The sequence below is a fragment of the Montipora capricornis genome, chromosome 13 (assembly GCF_036669925.1).
Source record: "Montipora capricornis isolate CH-2021 chromosome 13, ASM3666992v2, whole genome shotgun sequence".
In the NCBI taxonomy this organism is placed as follows: domain Eukaryota; kingdom Metazoa; phylum Cnidaria; class Anthozoa; order Scleractinia; family Acroporidae; genus Montipora; species Montipora capricornis.
In genome coordinates this window covers 33452070-33464569 of record NC_090895.1, presented here as the reverse complement: position 1 = coordinate 33464569, position 12500 = coordinate 33452070, and the positions used below count along the sequence as shown (strand labels likewise).

At 36.8% G+C, this 12500-nt stretch overlaps 1 protein-coding gene across 1 annotated transcript in view; it reads left to right on the top strand.

Moving 5' to 3' along the window:
* The window catches only part of LOC138028455 (cullin-3-like), a 24736-nt gene that overhangs the window by 4772 nt on the left and 7464 nt on the right, over positions 1 to 12500 (top strand). Inside the window, exons 7-19 of the mRNA XM_068876000.1 lie at positions 2044 to 2158; positions 2976 to 3029; positions 3116 to 3193; positions 3477 to 3573; positions 4131 to 4282; positions 5519 to 5605; positions 5873 to 5962; positions 6590 to 6658; positions 7270 to 7371; positions 7472 to 7579; positions 8756 to 8880; positions 9673 to 9724; positions 9860 to 9901. Of these exons, the coding sequence (XP_068732101.1) occupies positions 2044 to 2158; positions 2976 to 3029; positions 3116 to 3193; positions 3477 to 3573; positions 4131 to 4282; positions 5519 to 5605; positions 5873 to 5962; positions 6590 to 6658; positions 7270 to 7371; positions 7472 to 7579; positions 8756 to 8880; positions 9673 to 9724; positions 9860 to 9901 (1171 nt within the window). The remainder of the gene's footprint in view (positions 1 to 2043; positions 2159 to 2975; positions 3030 to 3115; positions 3194 to 3476; positions 3574 to 4130; positions 4283 to 5518; positions 5606 to 5872; positions 5963 to 6589; positions 6659 to 7269; positions 7372 to 7471; positions 7580 to 8755; positions 8881 to 9672; positions 9725 to 9859; positions 9902 to 12500) is intronic.

The window sequence follows — 12500 nt, the reverse complement described above, 5'->3', positions numbered from 1 at the left end:
GTGTACATGTATCATGGAATGTTAAAACTTTCCTTTTGGGTAAATTTGGAACTGAGCTGTGGTGGGTTCAGGGTTAGCTTTGAAATATTCTAGCAGTCCTGAAAATATTATACTTGTGTCCAGAAATGCACACAATTAGATGGACACCCAATTTTGAAATCCAACTTGAAGTGTCCCTTTAAGTCTGGGCATTTGCTACCTATTTCTAGCAATACGGCAAGTGTAACAGTTACCGTTTTTTGGTGGTAGTGCAGTATTGTGCAAAAGTATGAGATCGAAATGCGCAAATTTTGTTCTTTGTCCCTGCAAACTTTCAACGAAATTTCACTTGAAAATTCGAGCGCCGTTTTGCAATGTTTCCGTCGTCATTTCGCTGAAACAAAGAGATTTCGCGGATTTCATTGAATTACGCTCTCAGTACTTTTGCACAATACTGTAAATGCAGCTGTTTCTCTTTCCTTGAGGACCTGAGTTTTGGGGACACTTCATGAAGGCAACTGTCTGTTTAGAGTGTTTTCACACATGTGAGCAGTAACCTTGTTGCATGATAATAGAACTCAGTTCCCAGAGGATAAGTTGGGTACACCAACATGGCCGCCATTCTATTGTTTAGGTACACCAACGTGGCTGCCACATGAAAACACTCTATTCCCAGATGCGAGTGATGTTGAAATTGGGGAGAAGAGATGGGGGGGACACTTCTTGACCCTTATCAAAATCATTGTGTATTTCTGTACATATCTGAAATATTAATATCGTTTTTCAAAACTGGCAACCTGGCCCAGGTTGCTCTTAGCGTGGTTAGTGGTAACCAAAGTTAAACACCATGGAAACCGATTGGTTTTGATACCTCTTAACCAATGGTTAGCGCCAACCACGCTTCGAGCAACCGGTCCCTGACAGTTACTGTGAAAATCCGAAAACCATGAACGCTAGAAATATTTAAGAAATGATATTATTGTGATTCAAGTAAAGAGCCAATCACACGCGAGAAAACTAAACCACAACCAATAACGGTGATTAGTTTAGTTTATGGTTTCATGTCGTTCCTGATTGGTTGCTGCACAATTGGTAAAGTGAAGCAACCATGCTTTTAACGTCGATAACTCGTAACAGTAATTCAACTGACAAACCTGAGGTTGACGGTGTGCTCATTTTACTCCCCCCTCTCCGTCAGTGTTCCGTTTTACAGGTATTAAAAGCTACTTAAGCTACACTGAAAGGAAAGAAAGCAAAACAAGGATGCAAGATCTGGGAATCGAACTCAGGATCTCTTGCACTAAGAGATAGTAAAATTTTGTCAAAATCATATCATAGTGTTCATGGTTTTCAGATTAACACAGCATAAACAACATTGTCGCTCTTTGGAGGTTGGGTGCCCGAAACATCCTGGAGCTTCCACTATTGGCAGCCAGCTCCAAGGTGGAGACTGCACCGATGGCTGGCAAAACCTGACAACCCAGCCATGAGCCCCCACGCCCCCGAAAAGGACAGGCACCCGTCACACTGATAGACAGTGGAAAGCTGAGGGTGGGGAGGGGGGGAACAAAACCGCTAAACGCTCCACACACAATGCTCCTACTTCCCGCCACACTGATAAATAAGCGATACAGCCCAAAGCACGAGGTATTCCACGCATGCGCAAGTATACTAAAACCACTGACCAACTGGCTGCAGTCGCTCCGAGTTGTTTACTTGGTTAAACTTCGTTTAACCTCATAATGTCATAATCATTTTCACAATCATGTTCTTTTAATAATAATAATAATAATTTAACTGTGAAATATAAGTAAAGGTACAGACTGATTCCAAAAATAACATCCAGTATATTTTGTAATTTTGTGCCCATCAGCCTCAGTAACCTCATTTTATAGAAAAAGCTTGCAGTTTTCTTTTGTACTGCACATGCATACATTAAAAACCTTGTAAAATTAAAAAAGTTAGAGATGGTCTTGTGAGAAGGCTTTGAGTCTTGGTATGGTTTTTTTTTGTAGTCTTTGATACTGACTGATTTGATAATACATGTATACTGCTTTTTTAAAGGATGGCCATTAGAAATGCTTGTCAGATGTTGATGATTCTTGGTATTGACACAAGAAGTGTCTATGAGGAAGACTTTGAGAAGCCTTTCCTTGAAGAATCTGCTGAATTCTACAAGGTGAGATTTTTTTCTGATATTAGTTTATGACATATTTTTTATTAGAAAGAAGATGGCATTGAGCCCTCTGGGTGTCATCTGCAGATGGACCATAAGGCTATCTTATATGCAAATTGCAGTCTTCAAGAAAACAACTCTCAAGGGAACTGTCTAAAAGGAAGCCCTGTTGTTCTCTGTTGAGGCCACTCCTGGTTGAGTCAAAATGAAGGGATAACATTTGATATTTGAGAATATAATGAGATGAAAGAAAGTACTACCTTGAGAGAATTTGACTCACATGTGGCATCACTCATATTAGATGTGTTAAGGGATTTACCGGAATTTGATATCACCACACCCTGCCAGCAGACCCTTTCTTAACTTGACACCAAGAAAGAAAGGACTCTGCAGAAATGGATTAAGTTTTTATTGAGTGTTAAGTCTTTAGCCGTTGCTTCGAGACTCGCACTCTTAGACACCATGTGATTTTTGTACTGAAGGCTCGATTTTGACCTTCGCCAAGTCAAAAATATGATGTGTTCCCTGACTAAACCAGTTTGACTGGAGTAACTAGCCCAGAACCTTGGGCTGCAGCGACTTAAAAGACTTGACATGATTTCTGCAGAACCTCTCTTGCTTGCCCTCTGGTGAGTTTTAGAGATCCTTTGCTTGCAGGGTGATATCACCACTGATAATATTATTAAAAAGTGTGAATGGCTGTCCAAGATTTTACTTGCTACAATGCCAGTCATCCATAAGTACCAGTATTTATTTCCAACTTTGCACTGAAAAAGCTCAGAAAGAGTCAAGTCTGTACATTTAATTGTTCCCTCAACAGCTGGAAGGCCAGAAGTTCCTTGTGGAAAACAGTGCATCTGTTTATATTCAGAAGGTTTGTTAGACTCTACCTTTCTTGCTAAAAAGTTATTAATTTTTATTTTAAAACAACCTGGTGTTACTTGTGGGATTTTCTTCTAGGTTGAAGCTAGAATTAATGAAGAATCTGAAAGGGCCAAACACTACTTGGATCCAACCACAGAGGAACCTATTGTTAAGGTTAGGATCATGAATGAAATGCTAGTCAATCACTGAATGATCGCAACAATACCATTTCCTTTACAACTCTTATGGACAATTATTTCAGTCCTTGCAATATAACATGAGACAATAAACTAATGTCACCTGAACCTACCAAATTTATCCATGTGTAAGTCGACCTCTTAAATAGATCAATCCTCATGTTTAAAGGCTTAAAAATGGATTTTTGCCATTCTTGAGAAGTGGAACAGAATTGAATTATATTTCAGTAATAAATATATATTTTATCATTTGCTCATAGGTTGTAGAAGAAGAATTAATACGTAAACACATGAAGACAGTGGTTGAAATGGAAAATTCCGGTGTTATTCATATGCTTAAACACAACAAAATTGAGGGTTTGTACATTGTATTTGATTTGATTTAGTTTTCAAAGTGGGTTTCACACGGGACAGTAATTTGCATTACTGTTCTTTTTTGGGTTAGTTAACGTGCTATGAGTTATTCATGTAGGCTTAAGGTTACATTTCACAAAGGCATGATTCAATGAAATTCACTTGAAATTAGGTGTAACAAGGTATTGTTTAATTTGCTCTTTTTTGTATGAATACCAGTTTTAGAAGTATTTTTTTTGTATTTGTCTAATCTCAACTACAGGTAAGTTGAGAATTTTGGGAAAATATAGTTCTTTTTCATTTGTGTGAAGAAAATAGCTGACATCTTCATAGAGAAGTTTGTGCTTCAAAAAGCCAACTTCATCTGGTATGTAAGATTAAGAGCTTCAGGCAGGGCAAGAAAAAACTAATGGGCTCTGCAGCACAAAACAGTACAAAGTACATTCATTTATGTTTTGGATGGTTTTGTAATTCTCAAAATGAATAATGTCAAGAACAGAAAAAAAGGAAAAAAATAACCAGTAAAGAGCCAGCCGGCCTTTTGTTGACTCTCTTTTCAGATCTGGCAAGAATGCACCAGTTGTTTATCAGAGTTAAAGATGGACTTAAAACAGTATGCGATTGCATGAGGGGATACTTGCGAGAACAAGGGAAAGCTCTTGTTGTGGAAGAAGAAGGGGAAAGTTCTAAAAATCCCATCACTTACATTCAGGTAGAATTATGTCATGGATTATTATTTCAGACTGTGAATGACTTAACTTATTTATTTTTTCCTCCCTCTCACCTTTCCTCTCTGAAATCAGTTTTTTAATTGTTGACTCGCACCGCACTTGATAGCGAATGTAGTATTAAAGTGACTTACAAACTGAATGTTTCAAAGAGAAATATTTTAATTTAAGAAAAAGTAACTTCTGTATGTAAACGGATTCAGTGTAAAAAAAAATGAAAATTTAAGTTCATCACACAAGCTTATGCAACCAAGGCTAGGATTCCATCTGCCTTGAGTGGGGCGGATGAGAAAATTCCGCTTGCTCCCAGAAAATTTGTTGAATTTCGCCCGCTCACACACTGAGAAAAAAATCAATACTTGTCATTGCAATATGTTTGTAGATTCTAGAATCCACTTTTTGTAATAGGTGAAAATATAATTGTAGATTTTATTGGTATACATCTTTGTTGGTGTAAATTATATACAACTGTGAGTCTTAAGACTATTTTAGTTGCTGTAAAAATGAAACTTATACAATACTGTAATATTTGGCACCCCATATTTTTAGTGTGAAGATACCTTTTTTTCACTTTGACATCCTAATTTTGAGATATCCAACACAAAATTTCCTGTTAAGTTTAAGCATTTGCTGTATGTTTCCAACTGTAAGTTACTGTTACTGTTAGCATTATTTTAAGGTTAGGGTTTGGGCAAGTGCAGCTGTTTATGTGTACTTGAGGAACAGTTTTTAGGGTACTCCTTGTGATGTGAATTTCTGTATTTCTTGGGTTTCATGTAAGGTTTTTGTGGGTGCATAGAGCAAGTTTCAATTGAGTGTTGTAAAACCAAAACCAAAGTAATTACTTTGGCCAATCAAAAAGGACTGAGACAATCCGGTAAACCAATCAAAACTCGAAGTAATTACAAATAGCCAACACAAAGCGCGGGAGAATGTGTATGCGTGAGCCACGATTGGTTTTGGTTTCATTCTGATTGGTTGAAAAAGTAGCGCGAGAACTTTGAACCAATCACTGAGTGAAGTAATCATAAACCAAAGTAATTATCTAATTATTTTCGACGCTCAATTGAAAACTGCTCTATTGCCAACAATAATTATTATTGTATTAAACTCAGAAAAAATGCTACCACTGCTTGTTGTTGTTTTACTTCAGCTCATATAATTTTCATCTGTTGAAAGCAAAGTTAGTGACTTGCTGTCTGTTATTTGTTTTCTTTCAGAGCCTTCTTGACTTGAAGGACCGTTTTGATCACTTTTTGAATAATTCCTTTAATAATGACAGATTGTTTAAGCAGGCAATATCTTTGGTAAGTGTTTTGAAAGGTGGGAGTGATGAACGTAATTTTCTTCTCTAACTCCAAAGGTTTTGTAGTGTTGAAAAACTTCAGCCGACCAGGAAAAAACTACTCATGCATTAAGTACCAGTACTTCATTTGTTCAGAACAATCAAGCTTAAGAGCAGTGCTGATTTTAAAAATGATAATAATTGAAATTTCAGAACATTGGCATCAACTGTGGAACTTTCTTTTATTTTAATTTTCTTTTAACCTGCTCTCTCGTTGGCTCTCTTTTAGGAATTTGAGTATTTTCTCAATCTCAATGGAAAATCACCTGAATTTCTGTCTCTTTTTGTTGATGACAAACTCAAGAAAGGCGTGAAGGGGGTATGTGATTATGCTGTTTATTTTCTTAGCTATAATGGTTTGTCAGTATTATTTTGCTATAACTCTTTAGGTTCCGTTGCATGAAACCTGTGATTTGACCGTGTTTTTTTTTTCTCTGTAAAGACAATGTACGCTTTGTTTATCCACTGCAGGGAAAAAATATCTTAAATCGAAAGAGATCACTTTTTATTTTGAGAACACACCTGCAAAAAAATATTTCAAGTGCTATTTACCCACATTTGTTAAATTGTTCAGAAGAGATGACAAGTTTACGCACAACGGTATGTCCATGACTATTTGGAGAATGGCACCTATGTTGACAAGGGACTCAATATTTTATGATAAAGAGTGATCCATACAAAAACTAAACATGTATCACAACAGACAATCTATACAAACATAGATATATTTATATCTAAGACACTGATGTTATTAAAAATGTCTTTGACATAAGACGACAGCTAGTAAACCTTTTACACCCATTTTGTCATTTTTTCCAGGTTAGTTTTTCTGGAAAATAGCCAAACTACCGGTATTCAAGAACCAATTTGGGAGCATTAGTTTTGATCCTTAGGATTTAAAATTTGCTGATGTTTGCCCACCTTTTCCATTGTGCTCTTATTTCAGCTTTCTGAGCAGGAAGTTGAAATTGTGTTGGATAAATGCATGGTGCTTTTCAGATTTCTCCAAGAAAAGGTAAGTAAGTGATTTTCACTTTTTTATTTATTTTAACACATGTGCTTGAGTTTTCCTTGCAAGACTTAGTGTTTTGCAGGAATAAGCAGTCAATAGCAATTGAAAAGTGATTTATTATTCAATGAAATACAATGTAAATGTGTACATTTGAAGTGAAGGTTATAGATGAAAGTAAGAAGTAATCCTTGCATGTTAGCTAATTAAGGGTGTTGATCCTGTTGAGGCCACCTGGGCCTGGTTGTTCAAAAGCTGATTAATGCTAATCCTAGATTAAAAATTAACCAAGAAGTTTATTTCTCTACTCCCAAGTGCTGTTCAATGCTGATATTCTGCAAAACTTTACATTAGTCGATCTTGAAAAACAAAAATAAGCAAAAGAAACTTTCACCAAAAAGTTTAAACTTGAGACAAAAATTCACGATAATCCTGGATTAAGTTAATCGGCTTTCAAACAACCGGGCCCTGAAGTTTTCAGGTGTCTATTAGAGCTAAAAAAATTGCTTAAATTGTCCAGATAAGTGCAACAATCACTTCCCACCTTTTCCTTTGATTTATTATTAATGGCAATTTGTTAGTACTGCACTACCAACCAAATGATATTTTTTTGTTAGGATGTCTTTGAGAGGTATTACAAGCAACATTTGGCCAAGAGACTTTTGCTAGGAAAAAGCATTTCGGATGATTCTGAGAAAAACATGATCTCAAAGTTAAAGGTTGGTTGTCTCCCTGGCTTTTTCGTAGGGCAAGGGGAGATGTTCAAGCCTGTCATTGTACTTATTTGCTTTGTATTTTAAATTTTCTACTTGTTTGCAGACTGAGTGTGGCTGTCAATTTACCTCCAAACTTGAGGGAATGTTTAAGGACATGAGTTTGTCACAATCCACAAATGATGAGTTCAGACAACACATCTCCAACAATCAGGTAAAATTAATGTATAATTATTATTATTATGGCAGAATGGATGAAAAGTGTGAACTTATGAAAGTTCTACTTTAATGAAAAAAATCGCTTCCTTTTTCATTTTTTTGAAAAGCATGTTATATGGTTACACTAGACTGGCAAAGTTTTAAGCCTTTGTTTCAAGCAGAAGATTGTTTGTTTCAAATTGAAAGTTCTTTATTTGTTTAACAATTTGCCATCACTGTATTTAAAATCTTCAGAGAGTTACTAGGTCAAGGAAATATTGGTGTCAAACATTCAGTTGCTAAAGAGTCAATTGTGTGTGTGTGTGCACAACTTATTTGCCATGCAACACTGCAGTTTCTGGCTTGCATAGTTAATATGGTGCATTCGCACATGCTTCATTCGTAATTGAGTGAGTCTTTGATGTCATTTTTTTTTTAATCCAGCTCTCTTGGGCCTACAGGTCAGGTTTGAATTCAGTAAAGACAGAGCAAAAATCCAAAACCTTTGATCAAAGTAAAATCCTTTACATGTACATGTATATTGAAATTAAAGCACAAACGCTTGCCAGTCAGGTGTTGAGCAAACAAACTTTCATAATTTGAGGAAAAAGGAAGTTCTATTTTTTTGTTGTACTTGCTATTTATTGTTGATACAATTTGTCAAACAACCATTAATAATTTATGCAGTTGTTTCTTCCATTAAGTTTTTGGTTTAAAGATCTTGAGAGTACCCCAAATTTCATGAAATCTAGTTAACATGCTTTGTGTTGCAACGGTCGCAATAATATTTCATAAATTTTATTGTGTACAAACCTACAACATATCATGAAAGGCCTTCACAACTTTACAGGTTGACTGCTTACAAGAGGAGATGAATTATGACTTTTGCATTAATGTGTAGCATTCATATAGCGCATTTTCCATTATGGATTTGCTCATTGCCCTTTGAAATGTTTATTGAATAGCAAAAGAAATGTTTCAAGTCAAACACAACACAGTTAAGAACCCTAACTGTCAGGAGGCAACCAGATGGCTATTTTACAAAGTGTAGTGATAAGACAATTTAACCGACTCATCCCTTGAGACTCACAAGTAAAATCGTGTGGCATTAGACAGGGTAAAATCTCTAATTATCTTTCTCAGGAGGGAAACGGTAAACTGATATAAAAATATACGTATGTGAATGTTTTAGATTAACTTGATGGGAGTGGATTTGGTGGTGCGAGTGCTTACGACAGGATTTTGGCCAACACAAGCCTCTTCACCAAAGTGCATGATTCCTCCTCAAGCCCAGCACGCTTTTGATTGCTTCAAGAGGTACAGTTCATTGATTTTTGCCATCCATTTCATCCTGTAGTTGTGTTCTTATTTACCTCATAATGTGCAGGGAAATTTTCTCCATTCTGATTGAATAAGAGAAATGCAGTTTCCAGATAACACAGTGCAAAAAGAGGCATCGAAGCAAATATTCTGATGGCCAATCAAATGTGAGCCCCGGGTGGCGCAATTTGTGCGTGGTTGGGTGATTTGCTTCCTTTCTTATGATTAGTCATGATAATTTCGTCTCGAAATTTTTTCATGCATGGTATCGATAAGTAAGCACATGATTTTTCTCGTGCAATTTCAAACAAATAGGCAATTTTGTTTGTCCTTGAAAAATTTATTTGTGCTAATTTATTCCAAATTGCACTTGAAATCATGTGATTACCTGTACTAATCTTTAAATCGAAGCGAGGCTGCAAGTGAGATTGCCCCTTATTATGTAAACCTAACTTGTTTGGTTTTCAAAAGTAGGCAAAAATCACCACCTACAGTGTGGCTATTTTGGCAAGAAACTCTTCTGCTGTGTTTGTTAACAGATGTAACATTTTCCTCGTCTTTCACTTCCTGGTTTCCATACAATGTCATCTTCTGTAAAGCCTACTGACAACTCGGAATTACTGTAGTTAACAAGGTTAACTCCCTCTAGACTTTTTGACGTTCTTTAAGTTCAGGTCACCAAAATCATCCCCTAATCACTGTTCGTGAAATACTTTGCATGCTTTTTGTGTACCTCGATGGCTAAAATTGCATACTTAAGTTGCTTTTTTATTTCCTACTTCTTTGCAGGTTCTATCTGGGTTGTCACAGTGGTAGACAACTAACACTTCAGCCACAATTAGTAAGTTGTTTTATCATTTGTTTAAGAGATAACACGTCGACAAATTACACTTTTGATGTAGCATAGAAAGAGAACAAGATTAAAATTTAAGACTTGTGTGAAGTTCAAAACTCAAAATATTTTTTTTTACAATAGGGAACTGCGGAGCTGAATGCCACGTTTCCACCTTCTAAAAAAGTAGGTGTTTACTATCAGTTTATGAACTTTTTAGTTTGAAAACCTTTGGTAGTAGTTTGGCAAGACAGCAATAGTCATTGACGTGACATAGAGTAACAGACCCCATGTCAGTTCTGAGAAGGTTGGTAGAACATATAAAAGACTCGTATGCAAAGCAGAGAACCAGAAAAAATATTGTTGCCAGAGGAATCGAGAGAAGGGTGGCATGCTGAAGTGGAGAAGGCAGTCGTGCAAAATAATGAGCTCAAAGGCAGAATAGACTACCTGGGTCGTAGACCAGGCAGAGGAACAACACAGGCAACTGTATTTTTGAGGATGCTGTGTGAAAGTAATATGGAGATAAGTTATGACACCTACATTTGCTTATGGGGATTTTGAAAAGATATCGCTGTTGGAGGTTTTGGATAGAATTGGTGTGGACTGGAAGGACGAGAGATTCACCAATGCACCTCTATGAGGAAAACTGTGATATAAGGTGGATGAATTGATACTGTTGATCATAGGTTGTTGTGTTCAAGATTGTCAATTCGTTTTGGCATTTGTGACAGGACACTTGACTGGATCTATTTCTACTTATCTGACCTTACCCAGGAACATCTATGGGACCTCATGTTGCAGCTGTGTGCAAGTCGTCCTTTTTGTGCACTGTAAGTGCACTACACACTATGTCACCGTGTTGTGCAAGAGTGTAAGTCCGTGGTGACAATAGGCCCGCAACGCGTGCATAACTCACGAACATAAACAGGACTGTTGAAAGCGTGCTTGAGTTTCAACAAAATGAGCTCCAAAATTGGCAAGAGTTTGAGACACTGATGAATAATAAAACAGCTGCTATTCCAAAGCGATGGAATTACCTAATGATAAATAACCTAATCTAGGAGAGTAAATTTTGGACTTTGCAGAAACGATGGTCAACCTCAAGAAATGGGCGATTGTGATCTTTGTGTGAATTCGCACATTTCTTGCCAAACTTTAAAACACTTGAAAGAGAAAAAACCAAACTAGCAAAACGAAAACCCCGTGGCTTGCCATCATTTTGACACAGATGTATCCTTTGTTTTGCAAGTAAACATGCAAGGTAACATGAAAACGGCGCCCGCTGAATTCGATGTCACTTTCGATTTTGCGATTTACTTGAGCAGCCAAAAGTACGATAGAAAAATTAAACGAAGCAAAAGTTTCCCAAAATCTTTTTCGCCGATTGTAATTTTGTATATTCGTGGTTCAAGATTTTTGTTATTGCGTCGCAAATGTTGTTGCTAATGCCAAAAATTATATTTCAGTCTCCATCGACACTTCCTGAAAACTTGCTTTTGCTCTTCCTAAAATCTGTGTATCAATATTTATTTACTTTTTCATAAATATTTGTTTTGTATAAAGAAGGCTAACAAAATCTATACCTTGCTTAGTTCGCATTTTTGAACGTTAAAATAGAATTTTTGGTCCTATGTGTCTGACACAGCAAGTCATATATATTGAGGTCTCCCATCCAAATACTAACTCCGCTCGACAGCGCTAAACGGCAGTGCAAATGTGTCTTGGAAAAGTGAGAAAAGCTGAGACACGCTTAAACTTGAGGTGCATGGAAGGGAACTTGAAAATGATTAACATGTCACCCTCGAAGCCAATGTATCTCGATTCTCTTTTATTTTCTTCAATCTTTCTGGGTTTAGCATTTTACTTGTAACCACATGTATTAACAGGGCCCGGCTATTTAGGTAAGACATCTACCATGATCGTTTCGTGGTTTATGGTATCAAAACAGTACCGTGTACAATTAGAGCGACATATTACGCAAAGACAAACCTTGAATCTCCTGTAAAAAAAAAACGCATCTCAACGTTACTGCACTACTACATGTACGCATTGCGTGCCAATTTTTTTCATTTCCTTATTACTTTCCAGATCCGTAAGTTTTTGTCCTTTGATTCAGCCAAAACACTTGTCCATGCCTTTATTACGTCCAAGGTCGATTATTGCAATTCACTTCTGTATGGTCAACCTAGATGTGTTCTGCGAGATTTACAACGTGTTGAGCTGTTTGGTAGGACTCGTCTATTCAACAAGTAAATTTGAACATTTCACACCTCTGTTTTTAAATCTTCACTGGCTTACCGTTGAACAGAGAGTTATCTTCAAGATCACTCAGATTACATTCAAAGCTCTTCATGATTCTGCTCCCAGTTACATCACGGAACTTATTAGGCCTTATAAGCCTGACAGGACACTAAGATCGTCTAGTCATAATCTACTTGCTGTACCCAGATTTAATCTTAAAACGTATGGTGGTCGCTCCGACCATATGGAACAGCCTTCCATCAGAATTACGAACATGTGTATATGTTTCAACTTTCAAGTTTAAACTTAAAGGATAAATCTCATGAACTGCGCATATGCGGGCCGAAGCTCAAAACTTGAAAAATTCTGCAGAATATTTCAAGATTGTCCCGACTAAAACAAGATGGCGGATGCAAGTGGCGGAGGCGGCAACCTTCTTGCGATTCCTGCAAAAAGGACACAAAAATAAGCGACCATGAATTTCAAGCGGAGGGACGATTCAGGTAAACTCGAATTGCAATCGTTATTGCAATTTGACAAC